Source organism: Myotis yumanensis, unplaced genomic scaffold (genome assembly GCF_028538775.1).
Source record: "Myotis yumanensis isolate MYYU_CA2020_CCGP unplaced genomic scaffold, mMyoYum1.0.hap1 SCAF_13, whole genome shotgun sequence".
NCBI lineage: Eukaryota > Metazoa > Chordata > Mammalia > Chiroptera > Vespertilionidae > Myotis > Myotis yumanensis.
The window spans coordinates 56,603,054-56,621,047 of NW_027223764.1; the positions used below are offsets into that span (position 1 = coordinate 56,603,054).

At 54.1% G+C, this 17,994-nt stretch overlaps 1 protein-coding gene across 3 annotated transcripts in view; it reads right to left on the bottom strand.

The window, feature by feature from the left end:
- WDFY4 (WDFY family member 4) overlaps window positions 1-17,994 on the bottom strand; it is a 228,714-nt gene that overhangs the window by 52,377 nt on the left and 158,343 nt on the right. For all 3 annotated transcript variants that reach the window (XM_070433182.1, XM_070433181.1, XM_070433180.1), the window contains 4 exons: window positions 16,976-17,124; window positions 12,207-12,327; window positions 9,814-9,899; window positions 8,339-8,401 (listed from right to left, as the gene is read on the bottom strand). In XM_070433182.1, the coding sequence (XP_070289283.1) occupies window positions 8,339-8,401; window positions 9,814-9,899; window positions 12,207-12,327; window positions 16,976-17,124 (419 nt within the window). The remainder of the gene's footprint in view (window positions 1-8,338; window positions 8,402-9,813; window positions 9,900-12,206; window positions 12,328-16,975; window positions 17,125-17,994) is intronic.

Here is a 17,994-nt window from a genome sequence, read left to right on the forward strand (position 1 = left end):
GCATATGCAGGTATAGGAGTGGGGAAAGGGCTGTACATCTCACTGCTGCTCCAGAACTCTCCTCTGCCGCAGCCCCATGACCCGGCAGCTGAGATAGCCACACTCTTAGCTTCATTATCTGCACTTCAGGACTAACCACCAGCTCCCAAGTGTGGGGCTTGTTCTGTGGAGCTGCTTTGGGTCAGAGCTTGAAAGGTCAGGGGCAGCTAGGAGGCAGAGGACATTAGCCTTGGAAGGGAACAAAGCAGAGGTGGGAAGATATCATTAAAGCATCCCAGGTAACCATCCTGGCTCTCCTGAGCTCTGAGCAGTTCCCTCTCTCTCTCTCTCTCTCTCTCTCTCTCTCTCTGCATAATCTGCTCTAGGCGCTTTCTCTACACTCAGCCTGCAGGCCCTGGGCTGTGAATGAGGAGGCTCCACTCCCCTCTCACTCTGCCCAATTCTCTTCCAGTCTCTGGTGGGAGGAAGGAAAGAATGGCTGCAGGTATGGGCTGGTGCAGTCAATAAATAAGTACCTTACCAGGCCCTGTGCTGGGTGCAGGAATTGCATCCCGTAGGGCAAAGTGTGGCTCACCCTGGGCCACCTGTAGGGAAGACACTGGAAGAAGACAGACAGAAGAAGGCAGGCTCTCGGCCCATCCGCCTCGGCTGAGAGAACATCAAAAGCGCAGTTGGCCAGAGCTAGGTTCAGGGCAGCTCTTCCTCTTGCCATTGCCCTGGGCTTCTTACTTAGCTTTGGCTCCCTCCTCTGTAATGTGGGAATGATACGACCCCAACCCTAAGGGTCACTGAGCACCTACAGGGACAGCACACGGGGAAGCCCTCAATAGAAGTCAGTTCTCTAAGACCTGGGCTTGGTGCATCTCAAGCTGAAATCCCACTCCGGACAGTGTCCATCTTTGTACCAGATCTTTGGGCAGAAATGACAGTGGTGGAGCCAGTCTTTGCAGAGGAGAGAACTTTCTGGACCACCCACACCTCCATACTGCCTAAAACAAAAGGTCAAGAAAACCACTTTTAGCAAAGCTTTTAAATGCTTTAATCAAGGCTCTTCTGTGTTGGCGGCAAGTACTATGGAAGTCAATGGAAAAGTCGATGGAGGTCTATGGTTCAGAGGGAGGAGCATATTTCTTTGTTCACATTATAAGCCGGAGCAGACAGCAGACTGCATTTCTTCACTCCTCACTGTCCATTTCTATTCGTAATGCTTAGTCGTGACAACTCCATATTTTTTAAAAAAAATATATATATATATATATTTATTGATTTAAGAGGAAGGAAAAGGGAGAGATAGAAACATCAATGATGAGAGAGAATCATCGTTGGGCTGCCTCCTGCATGCTCCCAACTGGGGATCCAGCCCGCGACCGGGCAGGCGCCCTGACCAGGAATGGAACCTTGACCTCCTAGTTCATAGGTCAACACACAACCACTGAGCTATGCCAGCACTCTCTGCCCCATCACACTCAGTCCCCGCTGCCCTTGTCCTCCATGCCCTCTCCAAGCACCGCTCCTGGGTTCGCTGCCCATTGAGTGATTGGCATGCAGGTGCCGTTTACTCGCCAGCCTTGTTCTAGGTGCTTCATTGTGTTTTCGTCCTCAGCCATGTCTTAGGAAGAGGGGGTGGCAGAGGGATAAAACGAATTGTTGTTGATGGTGGTAGTTGCACACAACCACATATATGACAAAACGGCAAAAGACTGTGCACACATATTGTACCAATGACGATTTCCCGGTTTTGAAATTGTACTGTAGTTGCGTAAAATGCAACTATTGGGGGGAATTCAATGAAGGCTTCATGGGGACTCTACGTATCATTTTTTCAACTTCCTGTGATTCCAGAGTTAATTTACAATAAAAAAGTTAAAGACCATCTCACAAGCTAGATGCGGCAATAAACAGATCTGTGGCCATGTGTCAAGAGCTAGCTTGTGAGTGACCGTGGGAAGCTGAAAGCTCTCAGGAGCCCCCGAGCTACGGCATTTCAGGATAAAGAGTCCCTTTGCCTCAGTTTACCAACCTAATCTAAGCTACCATTGTTGATCGCGTCCTTCATGATTCCTGAGAAAGATGCTAAAATAAAAGAAAATGCCTGGCATCTTTACCCATGTCCCAAATTTTCAGTGGGTGGCTGGGGACCTTGAACTAGTGAGTTTCTGCCTTCCAGCGATTCTGCTGTGGGCCTGGTCTGAGCCACATGGTCTCTGCAGCTGCCCTCCCAGGCTGTGCTGCTGAGAAGCCCAGGAGCACATCTATGTGCCCAGTGGGGGGCGGCAGCTCTCCTCACTAAGCAAGCAGGGCTCACATGCTCGGCCTCACGCTGCTCAGCCCCGTGGTCTCTAGAGAGTAGGGCTGCGGAACGCAGGGGGAGGTGGACTTGAATCTTAGCCTCCACGCTGCCGGCAGGGGGCCTGGGTGTTAGTGACTGTCTTGGAAGGTCATCTTCTTATAGATCTTTATAGCCGGTTATGGTTTGTTTTCTAAGTTCTTCCATTGCTTTTCAAAGATAATCTATAAAGGAAATTCTGACAACGCTCAACTGCAGAACCTTGTGCCCAAAAGTGTATTTCATTCTAAACGTTATTAAGTAAACTATCCAACTGAGAGAACAGTTCAGAAACCGCAACCACCCAAAGACCGGGTCACACCCAACAGTGTCCTCCAGCCCAGGGCACCTTGGGCCTGAGGACACATCAGTGAGTGCGTCCCTCATCAGAGAGCATGGCCCTGGAAGGGGCCTCCCACGGATCTGAGGACGTGTGAGGAGGGAGGAGCCTGCGGGCAGCCTCGCCTTGCGTCGCTGAGGTCTCTAACCCTGGGCTCCAGATGAACCGAGATCCCTGGGGAGCAGCATCACTGAGCCAGGCCATGCGCATCCCAAACACATGTCTGTACAGAAATAGGGCCACATGTGAGGGCCCTGCTTTTCCAGAGACACAATATAAAAGATTAGATTCTGTAGTGCTCTTCCTTCAAACTTCTTAAAAACGGAATTGACTTTGGTATCACTACCCTTTAGACAAGGGCAAATTTGATAGTCGGTGCCAAGAAAAAGAGTTTTCTGGGGGTAAAAGTTCAAAACCTTCTGTTTCTGGTTATCCGTCCTTGGAAAACAATGTAAGCCAGCCCAATGGTTTTGCTTCTACAGTTTCAATGGTTTTGTTTCTATAGTTGCATGACCCCAGTACCTGACCACATTACTTTTCTCCTTTGAGAGAACTCCGGCGAATGAATGGTTCCAGGCTCATTGTACCTTGTATTGAAATTTGAAGCTGTTTCAGGCCCTTTGTGGAGGGCACAGATAGCTGTGTTAGTCACATGCGCATTCCACGCTAGCTGTCCTCCCCTGTCACTCCGCCATTCCTCCACTTTCCTCACTGGCCCCTCACAATGCAGCAGAGCCCGTGGTGGGTGTCTAACATGGGGCGTGCTCTGGCTGCCAGGCACTTGGCAGGGGGTCCTGCGGGGTTCCTGCTAGAAGGCCCTGCAGTGGCAGAGCCCAGCACCCCAGCGAGCCTGGTTATGCCGCCTCCCTGCCTTCAGAATGGTCTGGCCTTGTGCTGTGGGAGACACAGGTGGATTACAGGCTCTAGGCTCATCCAGACTTTGCAAGTATTTTCTGCTTGTAACCCAGGCACAGAAACTCCTTGGAATTCAGCTCAGGGTGAGGGGGGTGGGCAGCCATTGTCACTGGAATTATAGGCAAAACCCTGGCCCTTAAAAGCTCTGGTCCCCGTGTAGGGGGCCGGCCTCCGGAGGGCTAGCGCAGTCATCAAGAGCGGGGGGACCGAGATCGGAACCCTCCAGCACAGGCCAAGCTTCCTGGGCGGTTGAAAACTCTCAGAATGGACCACATGTCTTCTCCAGCAACGAGAAGCTTGAGGTCACCGGAGTGTCCAAAACACAGCCAGATATTTTTAAAGGCTAACTGTGTGGATCTGCATGGCCCTTGGCAGCCCAAATAAAAAGGCACAGAACCATGGCCGCTGAGCCCTCGGAAGGCTGTGCGCTGCCCCTGGCCGTTGAGAGAAGGGCTGGGAAGGAGACACAGAAGAGCCCACAGCATAGACACCACCTGCTTTTAATCAATTGCTCCACAAACACCCCAAATGCACAGCAGGTGATCCTGAAACTAAGCAAAGGAATTACAATTTATTGAGCACCTCCTTGAGGTCAAATTGGCTAGATCCCAAAGGCCACGCTGGCTGCTGCAGCAGAGCCTCGCCATAAGCCCAGGCTGCCTGCGTGGCCTCAGTGCCTAGGACCAACCATGTGGCTGGGGCTTCCTCGTTGTGTCAAAGCTCCCCTTCCATTAGCTCACTAAGCATGTCCTGGAGCACTATGCACTGTTCCCAACTGCCCCCAGCAGAGAGGGAGGGAAGGAAGTTAGGGTGAGGGAGGGGAGGGTAAGGGAAGGAGGGTGGGAGGGAGAGAGAGGAGAGAGAGAAACATCAATTGCTTGTCTTCTGTAACTGCTCTGAATGGGGATTGAATTCACATCCCAGGTATGTGTCCTGACCAAGAATCAAACTGGCAACCTTTTGTTGCATAGGATGATGCTCCAGCAACTGAGCTACTCCAGCTGGGCAGCAGCTCACTCAGTTTGTATTTTCCAAAGGTCTCCATGCTTAGAGCCGTGTTGGGGCGATGCCAGGCCAGCACAGAGTGGCCGTGGAACATCCTGCTCCATTGGCCTCAGAGGGCCGTGAGGAAAATGTTAACACAATGGAAATGCAATCGGCACAGGGCTCAGCTGTCCCACAGGGGCCAGCTGGGGCCCAGGTGGGTGTCTAGGGTTATCTCTATGGGTGAGAGAAGTAATTTCTGCACATTTAACTCGTCCCCAGGGCAAGAATGAACTCTTCCACTTGGCACTCATTTTTGTATGGACACCCAACTTAGTGCCATAGCCACAGCTGAGCTCCTCTGCCCCTCCTCTATCTACGCCCTCTCCGTCTGGGACAGGGATTGAGATCCTTACCTGTGTGGATAGAGGCAAGCATTGGTGGGACAAAGCATCCCTCGGACTCTGAGAACAATAGAACAGGAATGGCCAGGGAACCACCCCCAGCTGTAGGGACAGCTACCTGATCACTGAGTGACATTGTACACAAGGCGTTTATAAGAGGGTGGTCTGCAGAGGCAAAAGGCGTTTAGTGAAGTGACTTGTGTCAGACTTGATGCAAGAAGAGAGAAGCTCCAGGGAGTGAGAAAATGGACACACAGCCATGAGTGCTGTGGCCCTGGGGAGCTGCTGCCGGGGCAGTGCGGGGCCAGCTGCTGTGGTTGATGCCTCAGTAGTCACCCCTCTGTGATAACAGAACCCTGATGCTGTGGGAAACCACCTCCCCTCAGTGTGGTCTATATCATTGGGAGGGACTGACTCCACTCCCAGGATGTGGGTGGGCACATGACCCTGCCATGGCCTATGAAAGCACTTGGTTGGTTCTGGAATGGGTACTAACCTAATTGGGGCAGATGAAAACCACTTTGGGGGATTTTTGCTAAAATTACTGAGACAGAGCATTCCTTGTGTGGCAGACTTCCTGCAGGATTGGCTGTTGGGGCGGTGATGCCCTTACGCTGGGAGTCTGCTGAGAACAGCCAACCCAGGAAACCCCCGCTGTGAGACAGGGAGTCACGGGTCCTGAGGACTTATGAGCCCAGAGATCTAGCTCGCCTGGAGCCAGACCTGTCTCGCCATCAGGTATGTGAGGTGATGGCTTCAGTTAGTTTGAAATGGCTTTCCACCACTGTCACTGGGGCATTGCAGCGAAATCCACATGTGGAGATGGAAGCTTCTATGAAACAGGTGATATGAGGTCCAAGGCTAAGCACTCAGCTTCTATATGCAACTAGGGCTCCACTATTGTTGAACTGCTGAAGTATATCCAGCTCAGCTGGTAACCAGCCACACCGCCTCCAGAGGCCCTGCTACCCAGGCCTCCTAGACATTTGCCCGGCATGTGCTGGACTCCACACATTCCACCAAGGAAAGGGTTATTCCTGAAACAACAGGGGCTTCTGCTGGCAGCCACTCAAATGGGTCTTTTGAAGGTCACCAATGGCCCGTGTTCTACACAGGTCACTTCTCATCTTACTCAGCCGCCCAGCAGCATGTGGTCATTTGATCAAGCAGAGTTGACCACTCCCTCCTTGAAACACAAACTGACTCTCATGAAATATTCCACACCTGCCATTCCTCCTGCCTTTCTTTTTAAAAAAGATATGTTTTTATTTATTTTTATAGTGAGAGAAAGGGAGAGAGAGAGAGAGATAGAAACATTGGTGAGAGAGAATCATCGATCAGCTAGCTGCCTCCTGCACGCCCCCCACTGGGAATTGAGCCCACAACCCAGGCATGTGCCCTGACCAGAAATTGAACCAGTGACCTCTTGGTTCATGGATCACTGCTCAACCTTTGAGCCACACCGGCCTTCCTGGATGTAACTTTCCGTCTCTGTGCTCGTTCCTCCCCATGTCCTTACCCATGAAAGGTTGGACGCCCCAGGGCACAATCCTTAAACCTCTTGCCCTGGTGCACTCATTCTCCTGGTGATCTTACCCAGTCTCATGCTTTAAATTCTATTCCAGACCTACATCTCAGCAGGGCCTTTCCATGGACTCCAAATTCACCTACCCAAAGGCCAACATGACATTCCGCCGGGCTGTCTGTGGGCATGTCAGAGCTAACAGGCCCCACACGGAGCTCCGGCAGCACCCCCAGCGCCGCTCTTCCTTGCTCCTCCCCTGGCATGTTCCAGTGCTCACAGCCAGATCTCTGGGCCTCGCCTCGAGTCCCTTCTCTCCCAGGCACTTACTCCACACGTGACTTGTCAACAGATGCCAGTAGAGGTTCCTTCACAACGTCCAGAACCTGGGCACTCCACCCCATCTCACGGTCACCCCGTTTCCAAGCCACCATCACTCCTAACCCAGATCACTCCTAACTGCCTCCCAGCTCTGCCTTTATCCCACTGTGCACCAGGGAGACCCTTCCAGAACCAGGGAGCCTCCCTGCTGCCAGCCACCTGGCGCCAGCCCACCACCTGCCTACCCTGCTCCTCCCTCGGCCCAGTCTCTGCACACCTTGCTTCTCTACTTCATGCAAATTTTAATATTGCTTCTCGGTGAGGCCTTCCCTTAACACCCCGCCTAAGATTTCAATCCCTACCTCTATCTACTTTTATTTTATACCCATACTCCTATCGTCCCCATGGGCAGGAGTTTGACCGACTGGGAGTTAGATGTGCGCTGACCACCAGGGGGCGGCGTGGAACATGGTGGGCATCACTGATGCGGCTCTGGCAACGGGCAGCAGTGGAGGCGCTGCTGGTCCTGATGGGTCCCCACGAGAGCGGGACTATGGCGGGATGGTGGAGCAGGTGAGCAGGTGGCGCCAGGCCAAGGCGGGTGAGAGTGGGGACCCCGATTGCCCTGCCAGTCACCCCACAAATCGGCCCTGATTGCCGGCCAGGCCTAGGAACCCTACCCATGCATGATTTTGTGCACAGGCCTCTAGTCAAATATGCTTTCAGTGTCACTAATGTAAATTGTTTTCTGTCTATCTTCCTTGGGAGACTATAAGGACAGGGAAGAGTTTGAGTGTTTTGCTTGCTGCTCTGAAAGCAGCAAACACCACACATAACAAACTATCGATAAGTGATTTGAATGGCCTGGGGGTCCTTATTTCATAGTCCCTATTTCATAGTCAGTTGAATACCACCTCTGGGACATCCCTCCCTGCCCCACCCACACTCCTGGACAAAGCTAGCCACCACCTTCTTGCGTTCTCATTCCTAACAACGTGCCAAATGGTTTCCCCGGCCTCAGGGAAACGGGGGTCCTTGTGAAGGGCGGCCTTGGCAGGTCTGGAAGCCCAGCATTCCCTGCAAGGAGGCTCCCTGTCATAGTGTGTAAAGTGAGTTGGACCCGCACACCAGCGTGCCTTCATTTAGCTTCTGAGTTTTCTGAGAGTCTCCTACAGGAGGACAGACCTGGGATTGTTCACACCCTGCCTGAGGGCTGATGCCCAGGCTGGGCCTGGCCTGGCACCTCTTTGCCAACCTGCACCCACCCACCACAGGCAGACAGCTTTCTGCCATTTTGGTCTGGAAAAGCCACAGACCACGTGGGACACATAGGCTGTTTGCAGGGGTGCGGTCGGCAGAAGGAGCTTTGGGAGGAGGAGGAGGGAGGAGGGGGTGGAGAGGGGACAATAAAGGGGAAGGTGGACTGCGTGCTCCTGGCGTGACAGCTTTACAGTAGGATCAGGCGAATGAGGTCAGAGCCAGGCCAGAGCCGGCCAGAGAGCACAGCTAGGCCCGCCCACACTTACCTGAGGTGGAGGGGTTCCTCTGAGGCACCTTTCCCCTTCAAGCTGGGTTGGAAGGAGCAGAAGCTACACAAAAAGGAAAGATCATCTCATCAGCAAGAGGCAGACCCTTCCAGCACCAAGGAGACATTTTCAGAGCCAGGCTAGGGACGGGTGCTGGGCCCGCCAGCCCTCCAGCCACCCCGTCTGTGAGCAGCAGACCTGGTGCCCCTCTGACCGCCCTCAGCACGTCTGCATCGCACACTCAGCCCTGATAACAACCACAACAATAAAACAATGTCACCATAAAAATACGTGTCTTAGATTCCTCCTCTGCCAATCTCACCACGCACGGCTGTACCCTGGGCACAGGTGCCATCTCAATTTCAGGCTCACCGAGGAGGGCAGGGTGCTGGTGGGCACCACTCACCACTGAGCTAGGGACGCACAACTCCTAGATTAACTGAAAACGTTAGCGCCCAGGAATCACAAGGGAACACAAACATGAGGGTCAGCCTCGCACGCCCACTGCTCAGCTCGGTCTAAAATGGAACCTGAAGAAAATATCAGGAGGCCGTACATAGGCAAATCGGAAGAACCTCAAAGGGAGGCTCACAGCTACTGGAGACGTGTCCAGCGCTGGGCAGACAGCCTCTCTGCAGGACTGGTTTTCTCCTGTGGGCACAGCAGCGGGGCCTGGTGCCAGTGACCAGCCAGGGCCACCAGGAAGGCTAGGCTAGACCCTCTGAGTGCACATGGCCTGGACCCTTCAGGTCAGGATGTCAAATCTCACCTCACAACTTCCGGCCAAAGTGGAGCCAAACAGCGCAGCTGTGACTCCAACTCCTGTGGGGTCTGTTTACGGCTGGGCACCTGCCTTCCTCTGTCCCCTCTAGCTTCCCACAAGTCTCTATCTATTATCTACAACTCTAATAGTAATACAAATAAATAAATATTAGTATTACCTTTTTCTTAGCTTATATTGCTTAGATGGATTAATCTATTGGGAGGGAGAGAAGTTAAACTAAACAGCAGGCTTCTCTCTTTAAGGGAAAATATGCTCGCGCAGAAGTTGGAAATCAGTGTTTGGAATTCTTTGCAATGAAATGTAAAGTTAGAACAACTAACATTGGCAACTTGGATCAAAAGGAAAGATAAAGCCAAAGAATTCTTGGATAATTAGAAAATAAAACCAGAAAATTCTGGAATGCCTGTTAAATCACCAGTTTCTGAAATATGTTGTGTCTGCACAATTTTTCCTCCTTCAGTCATTACTGTCCTAAACCCCTTCAGTCCCTGAGATGAAGCCGGCTTCCCAGGATGGAGCAAAGGCTTTCTCTATGCTTTCAACAACTCTGTGGGTAAGTTCTTCCTGGTGTCTAACCTGAGGATTCCTCGTGTGGGTCTAGGACAGTTCTGTGAACAGCGCTGAGCGGTCCCTGCTCCTCGGCCCCCAGCTCCTGGTCAGTTTGCTCAGAGGAGGCGTTTCCAACCCTTACCTTTTGAAGACCTTACTCCGATCGCTGTTGTGGAAGACAAAAAACTTGGAGCATCCATTTCGGAAAAAGATCTCCAGGGCAATGTCCTATAAAGAGAAATCCTTTTACTGCTCCTGAAGTTCCCGGAACAGCAGCACCGCCAGGCAGCAGAGTCCCCGAAAGAGGCCGCTGGGTCTCTGTGCCACCGTGAGAGGATTGCAATCGCACATGGACCCAGAGGGTAGGAAACGGAGATCATGCATGTGCCCCAGAAGATCAGAACGTAAGAACTGAGACGATTTCCCATGAACACCTGATTCAGAGAGGACGGAGACTTAGCTCCTCACAATGAACATGCGCCCACAATCTTTCCGCTCAAGCCGATGAACTTGCCACTTGGACTCTGGCCGGATCTGACCCCTGTGGCTCCTGGCCCATGAATACCGCGCCCACACCCTCAACGGGCTCCCCTGTAGTTTGCACAGCGCGAGTCCCATGGTGACTCCTCTGCTATTTCTGCAAAAACTCGACTTCTGGTCACTCAAACTTGCCTCAGTTTACCTCTTTATCCAGGATAACACAGGCAACCCTTCCTGCCAGCCTCTCACAGGGCACGGAGGCCTCGTTGACAGCAATGAGCAGGGTCTCCACAGAATGGGCAGGAGGGGTGACCTCCAGTTCCTTTGGCTGAAGCAGGAAGCAAGGGCCCCGCTCCGGGGACAAGAAAGGAGCGAATGCCTAAATGACCTCTACACAATTCCCTTTCCTCTTCCTCTGCCTCTGCCTCCCTCTCCCCTCATCTGATCCCCACCAGGTAAATGACGGATTTGAGCAGTGATAGAGCGAGTCCACACAGGGGATGAGGGGGCCAGGGCTGGAGGGGCACAGAGGAGCGAGGCCTGGGCCTGGGGGACGGATGGGTGGCTCAGGGTCAGACTCGTGGCGGGGGGAGGTTGGGGGGCTGCGTCCAACCCGGAGGCAGGTCCTGCTTCTGCCGGGCTGGATCCAGTGCTCAGTCAGTGCACAGGCTCCTGAGCAGACGGCGTATTTGTACTGACAGTGCAAACCCGTCCTCTACAGGCGCACATAGAGCCTAGGTGTCTCTATAAATAGAAACATAAATAATGTGCCAATAGATGATGAACACAGAATCCATAGGGGCTATGGCTTCCCCGCAGCCTTGAGTGCCCATGTCAGACTTCCGTCTGGAGAATCCCGCGCTGGACAAGCGGTGGCCAGTGCCCACTGTGCACAAGGCCTCCCGATTCTCAGGCTCCCTGGAGACAACCCCCGCTTACAGGGGGAAAGAAACTCACTTACTGATACCTGTTTGCCATGTGTGTTACCTCTAAGGCAGATAGATAGTCATTAAAAATTTAATTCTTGATATTTAATATGTGCCAAGTGCTGTATACATAATGGCAGACAAGACAAGAGGAAACAGCAGCCCAGAGAGGTGCCCAGTTGTGCAGTGCTGGCCACACTGCCCAGGACCCTTCAACTCAGCCCCTTCTGACTCAGCCCCTTGCAAAGAAATGCATGAGGTCAGGCAAAATGAGGACTGGCCCTTTGTGGGCAAAAGCAGCAGAGAGGCGGGGCAGAGGGAGAGCGGTCAGAGGCCTGCAGCCTGCTGGGCCCTCCTCAGCAGGACCCGATCCTTTCTGATACTTTTTAAATGAATCACCCCTCCCTCCCCGCAGGCCTCCCTGAGCTGAATTACACACCCTAAGAAATTTACAATGGAAGGCACTCTCACTCCTTTTTCAGGTGAAGCACTGCCCCCTGTTGGCCTTTGCAGGGCAGACACCCAGCAGAGAGGGTGGAAGCCCTGGTCCCTCCCCTCCTCTCCCCTCCTCCAAGGGGTCCTGATACCACAGCATCCAGGAAGCACCCCCCCCGCCCCCCCCTCCCCCCGCAGCTTCACCCTTGCAGAGGCTAGCTGCTGAAGGCAGGTGTGTGTGTGCGGCCACCGGGCCCCAGAGGTCTTCCTCCCCTTGCCACTGAGCTGTTGCTTCTGAACCTCTCCCTGGAGTGGGGATGCACTAGGTGGTGCTGAGCCGGCAGCCACTCTGTCTCCCAAAGGAGCCTGCTCTGTTTAGTGCCTGGGTGAGCCCTCCAGGGACCCTGGCTGAGGGACAATCAGTAGATCTCTAAACCACTGGGCCCAGGGAATTACCAGGCGCTTGGCGAGTGTGGGGAGGGGAGGAGAGGACGGCAGGCAGCTGAGGGGGTCCACGTGGTCGGAACAGGGCAGACTGGCACTCAGCTCCCGGCATCAGCTCTGCCCTAAGGCAATGACACTGCCTGTCTTGTATTCCTGAAGACCCAAGGGGGTCCCGGAGGAGTGTCCCTCCCATTCAGAGGGCATCCATGGCACCTGGGCCGCCTCTCCCCTTGCCCTTTCCGTGGTGTACCTGCAGGAGGAATCGCGCCTGCCGCAGCTCCCGGAGGTCCCCGTAGCTGTGGCGCCAGCAGGAGTAATGGTCGGAGGACCTGTCTTTGCTGCACAGGTTGAAAATGAATGGATCACTGATGCTGAAAGGACAAGAAGACATCCAGTGAGAGGGTGTCCAGTGGGCTCGTCCCGCCCTGGCCCACAGCCCCGACTGAGTTTCTGGGACACCCTGGGGGTTCCAGGGTGGCTGCGAGCAGGGTGCCGGCACCCCCTGACCTGGTAAACCCTGAGCACCATCCTCATTAGCCCTGCCCTGAGCAGTAGGAGGGGCAGCAGCCTCACCAGGTGAGAGGACAGCAGGCCTGGGACAGCCTGCAGGACAGGCGGTGGCACTCGGTGACGAGTGCGAGTAAGCAGTCCCTCTGGGCACAGTGTCCACACGGACTGGGGGAGCGTGCAGGGGATACTCTCATCACGTGTGGAGAAATGTCAGACTCCGGAATCGGGCAGAGAGATGCCGAGACTCCACCGGAAGCCCGGTTCAGCATGCCCTCGGCAGCGTGGGGACAACGCCCACCCCAAAGGGCTGTGGGCCGGGATGCAACGCCAGGGGGCTGGGAGCAGTGACCACAGCCTCAGCAGTGACCTCGGGAGCGCGCGCCCAGAGATAGGGACCAGCCACATGGCAGTGGAGGCCAAGCCAGGCCAGAGCCACTCCCCGAGGTCCAACGACTCCCGTGGGCAGAGGAGGGCCGGGGAGGCCCGGGAATTTGGTGAGCATTTACCTCAGAGAACCACGTGCACACGGTAGTCACTGAAACACCGTGGCAGCCACAGGAAGCTTTCCCACCGACACTAAGGGCACCGAGAAGTGAGTGTGTGTTGGTTTTGGACAGTGACCTCTCACCTGAGTGCCGTGGTGGTTCAGAGTGTGGCCAGGAAACAGAAGCTCTGAGAAGATGCCCTTTAGGGCCTGAGCGATGGAGGGCTTCCAAGGACCTCAGCCTCGAGAAGCACGTGCACCCCGACCCCAGACCCCAAGGACCCAGGGTGGAGAGGGCCCCACCCAGTGCACGCAGCCAGGCCCTCCTGCCACCCAGCTGCGGCTGTAGCCGTGGGCCAGCCTGCACCAGCCTCTGTGTCCCATGTCCACCGAGCAAGTGGGCGGCCCTCACTCAGGCCCGCAGGACCTCCAGCCATGGACAGGGCTGGCGTCCAGGGTCTGTAGTGCTAACAGCTTGGACTTGTTACTATGCTGAACGATCGCTGCTGGGTAGAAGGGAGAGTTACTCGAGGACACAGCCTGAGCCCACTGTTTTTTTGGTTGCTTGTTTGTTTTAAATATTTTTTTATTTATTTCAGAGAGGAAGGGAGAAGTAGAGAGAGATAGAAACCTCAATGATGAGAGAGAGACATCATCGATTGGCTGCCTCCTACATGCCCCACACTGGGGATCGAGCCTGCAACCCAGGCATGTGCTCTGACCGGGAATCGAACTGTGACCTCCTGGTTCATAGGTCGATGCTCAACCACTGAGCTACACCGGCCGGGCAAGCCTGAGCCCATTGCTTAGCCCCCTGCACAGCCAGGCCCCAGGGACATGGGTTCCATCCCTTTGCAGCTCCTCCTGCCTCTGTGAGGACAGTCCTCCAGGAGTCCTGCTCGGAGCCATGTTGCTGTAGGACTGACTGATCAAATACAAATGTGGCTTCGTTCTGGATGCTTCTGCCTGGAGGCCTTCATTGAAACCCACTGCTACCTGGGGCCCTGTGTTCCTTATTAACGCCCCCCTCCAGGGTGAAGATCAGCTTCCCCTCAACTCCTCGGACTCCCAATGAGGCCTCAGAGGGACTCTGGTGCCTACCCGTGGCTGCGCCAGCCAGCATCACGGGCTAAAGCACTGGTGAGAATGGCAACAACTCCATCACCAATTATTACTCCGTCCAACATACAAGCATTGTCAGAATTCACACCTGAAATGTGCTCAGCATCACTCGCTCTATCACAGACTCTCTACCAGACGCTGTCGCCTGGCTCGTCTCTGTATCTCTGGAGTTGACCACAGAGCCCGGGACAAGACCGACTTTCAGTAAGTACTTGTCGCATTGAACTAACAGAGAAATGATGCCTAAATGCCGACTGAAGGGAGGAACTATCCAGTTACAAAGAGCTAATTGGACGGTTTGGATTTCCACCAAATGAATCAAATGCTCTACCTTCTGAACCTGACCGCCACTGCTGAGGGTTAGATTGTCTCCCCTGCCCCCCCTCAGAGATATGTTGAATCCCAACCCCCCAAACCTTAGACTGAGACTTTATTTAGAAATAGGTGAGTGGCAGAGGTAATAAAATTAAATGAAGTCAGAAAGATAGGCCCTGATCCAACATGACTAGTCCCCTGTATAGAGGGAAACAGACAGAGACAGACACGCTCAGGGGAAAGGCCCTGTGAAGACACATGAGAGAAGACAGCCAGGTGACAGGAGTGACGTGTCTACAAGCAAATGAACACCGAGGATGGGGGAACTCAGAGGCCAGAAGAGGTAAGGAGGGGCCGGCCCCGGAGCTGCAGAGGGAGAGCGTCCGCCCTGAGCTTGCTGCCGACTTCCCGCCTCCAGGACTGAGACACCAATATCTGTGTTTTAAAGCCACACAGTTTTTGGTACTTGCTTACAGCAGCCCTGGCAACCTCATGCTATCAGCCGAAAGGCATCCATGATAGCAAAGTCACACTTTCTAGGAAGGCTCTGAGGGTCTAGAACACTCCACAGCCCGGAGGGTGCTCGGCTGGAGGGCGTGCGGGTTCTTGAGTTTCATTTCTGGTATTTTACGGACCCTCAGAGCCGCTTTCAGGGTCTAGTGCTCAGCGTACTCAACTTGAGGCCGTCTTTTTGTTCAGGGTGGACTTAGCTGTATTTCTAACTGGCTTATGTATGCATCTCCCTCGGTCTCCATAGGCAAGAGAAGACTCAATCCCCATTGATCTGACAGGATCGAGCAGCCGGTGAGAACTGCAGTGCAGCAGCCCAGCCCTCGAGAGAGCGCCGTCTGGTTCGCAAACCCTTCTGGAGGGGCGGTGATTAACCTTGCCCAGGCAATCCCCATTGACCGTCCAGGATAGCCATTTGTTCTCACTTTACTCCTACATGCATTCTAGAAAAGTCCATTTCCAGACAGGGAAGGCTCCCTGGTCCTTCCAAACCAAGAGAGCACAAGCAGCCTAACAAGTGGGCTTCTATTAAAGTGTAGATGTGGATCTGAGTGCTATGAGGGGCACCTCATACACAATATTCTCCTGATCAATAAGAGCTCATCTAACACTGACTGGTTTAAACCAGAGCTGAGGAGTGAAGCAACGGCTCGTGCGAGTCACTGCATGGGCTCGCCCTGAGCTCAGGGGGCAGGAGCTTCCATCAGCCCCCAGAAAGGCACGTCTGCAGGCCCATTGTCCGTATTGATCAGTATCAATAAAACATGAGCCAGGAGATGGGATGTGTGTGCCAAGTATTAGTTATGCTTCTCCTGCCTTGGGAAAGCACAGAGGACTCCCAGCAATCGGTAAACATTTGGAATGAATAAAAGATGAAAATTATCAGAGAGAAAAATGCCAAGCATTTTAAAGCAAATCTCGATCAAAGGAGGGGGGCTGACATCTATTTCCCACACTCCTTAAGCTCCTGCTTCCTGACCGGGGCTGGAAATGACATGACACCTGGGAATTAAACCTCTTCGTTATCGGCAGGTCCGACTCTGACTCCTTGTCAATAGTCCACAACAGTGGCTCTCAGTTGGTTACCTCTCAGCATCAGGATCAGCAGAGAACTTGGTAAATCTCAGTCCTACCCCAGATCTGCCAAATTAGAAGCGGGGGTGAAGGTGGGTCCCAGAAGTCTGCTTTAGCAAGCCTTCCAGGTGATTCAATGTAAGCTAATTGGAGCGTCGCTGGGCTAGCGAAGAGGGGCTTTGTCATCATGTGAGCCCTGGCTAACCAGGAAAGCCCAGGCTTGTCTCTGGATGAAGAAATCGTCATCCAAATTTTTCCAAAAGCAACGATCAACTGAAAACGTACAACTTGACAACTGTAGTCCTGGCAACAGTGCAAACATGGCCAATGTGGTCCCAACAGCTGGACTCCATAAGCACAGAGAATTCATCAGTAAGAGCCTGATTGAACCCAAACGGACCAAATGCAGTTGATCCTTAAAAAGATCCTCGGAATGTCCTGCCAAAGACCTCTGGTGTGGTTGGTATAAAACGACTCTTCAAATTTCTACCCAAATCTCACCCCCTGCAAGCCCCAGATCTTCCTCAAGCAGCCCTTCCTCAGCACACCCCTCCCTGTGCACCCCGAAGAGTCCCCCCAGACCAGATGCTCTGTCCTGTGCTGCTAGTGTGCCCCACACTCTTTCCAAGGAGCCTGTGTGCTGGTGGCACTTGCTGAGCATGGTGGGGCAGTGCTGATGTCTTACATGAGTGAGCAGCCAGCAAGCTGTCGAACGAGTGGGCTGGTGGGACTGGATTCCATGACAAATGACAGACAGAGAAACCCTCTTTGTCCCGTGGTCCCCACACCAGGGGAGGCACAAGGAGCTGCCCCACTGTTATGCATCCCGGATGTCAGCTTTGGGGAACCATGGTCAAGAGTGTCTGTGCCTAAAGGTTCTTCTGTTTTATCTCATGGTTCAGTTTCTGGCCCAAACCCAAGCGCACAGTGAGAACAAGATGGGAGGGTAGCTGAGAAGGAGATTGGGGCTCAGGGAGGAGTCCGAGGGGCAAGTGGACACTCACTTGGATAAGCAGTGGCGGGTGCAGTAGACGTCACCCACGGGGGAGAGTGTGAAGTTCTCGCAGATGTAGAAGTGCTGCTGGCCAAAGAGCAGGAGCGCCTCGGAGACCAGGTGGCCCTGCACGAGCACCACGGAGTACTTCTGTGTCACCTGCAGGGAGGGAGCACAGTCAGGCTGTGGGCAAGAGAAGCGTGGCTGTCACTGGTGTGGGGGGCAGAAGGGCAGAGCTGGAACCGGTTGGGCTCCTGCAGGGGGGGGAGCTCCACCCTGTAAGAACAAAGCCACTGCCCCAGCGCTGCACTGCGCTTCACAGTCTAAGTGGCACTTCTGCACCCAACACCCCGTTTAGTTACCTGCTCTCCCCAGGCCAGAGCCCTTCCCCCCCACGGCGTGTGGGTGAATGAGTGCTTGTTGCTCCCTGCGCACACTGACAGCCTTCCTCTCACAGGAGGCCCCTCCACAACCGCCCTGGACATTCTGTAGTTAACAGTGAGGAACGTGTTTGAGCACAGGCTTCTCAGTTATGGAGGCAAAGGAGCTTGTCCAGGGACCAGCTGGGAGGTGGCCGAGCCAGGACAGGAACGGGTCTGCCTAGAGCCACAGTGCAAGACCGGTGCTGCTGTCTACAAGGCCAAGGCCAGTCCACGCGTGTGCAGACGGGCACTGCCCCCTCCTTTCAGACTTCAGGGTCGTTCTCTCGGCAGCTGGAACGTTGGCAGCTTTCCAGAATTGCCACAGCTGGAGATAGCGCCAGCCAAAGGTTGCCTCCCGTCCCCAGGGCAGTCTGTGCCCATCAACTGGCCATCCAGAGTGGAACTGGCCACCAGTGCCCAGGCAGGAGGACATCCAGAGCTCAAGCGCCTGTGGAAGCAGCTGAGCCTCCGCTGAGACCACCTCTTCCCTGCCCAGCCTGGACCTTCACTGCCAACAAGCTTCCGGGCTCAGGGTTGGCTTTCCAGACCTGGCCAATGGCTTGGTGTGACCCAGACTCCTACACCAAGGAGGGACTTAGCGGGTCTT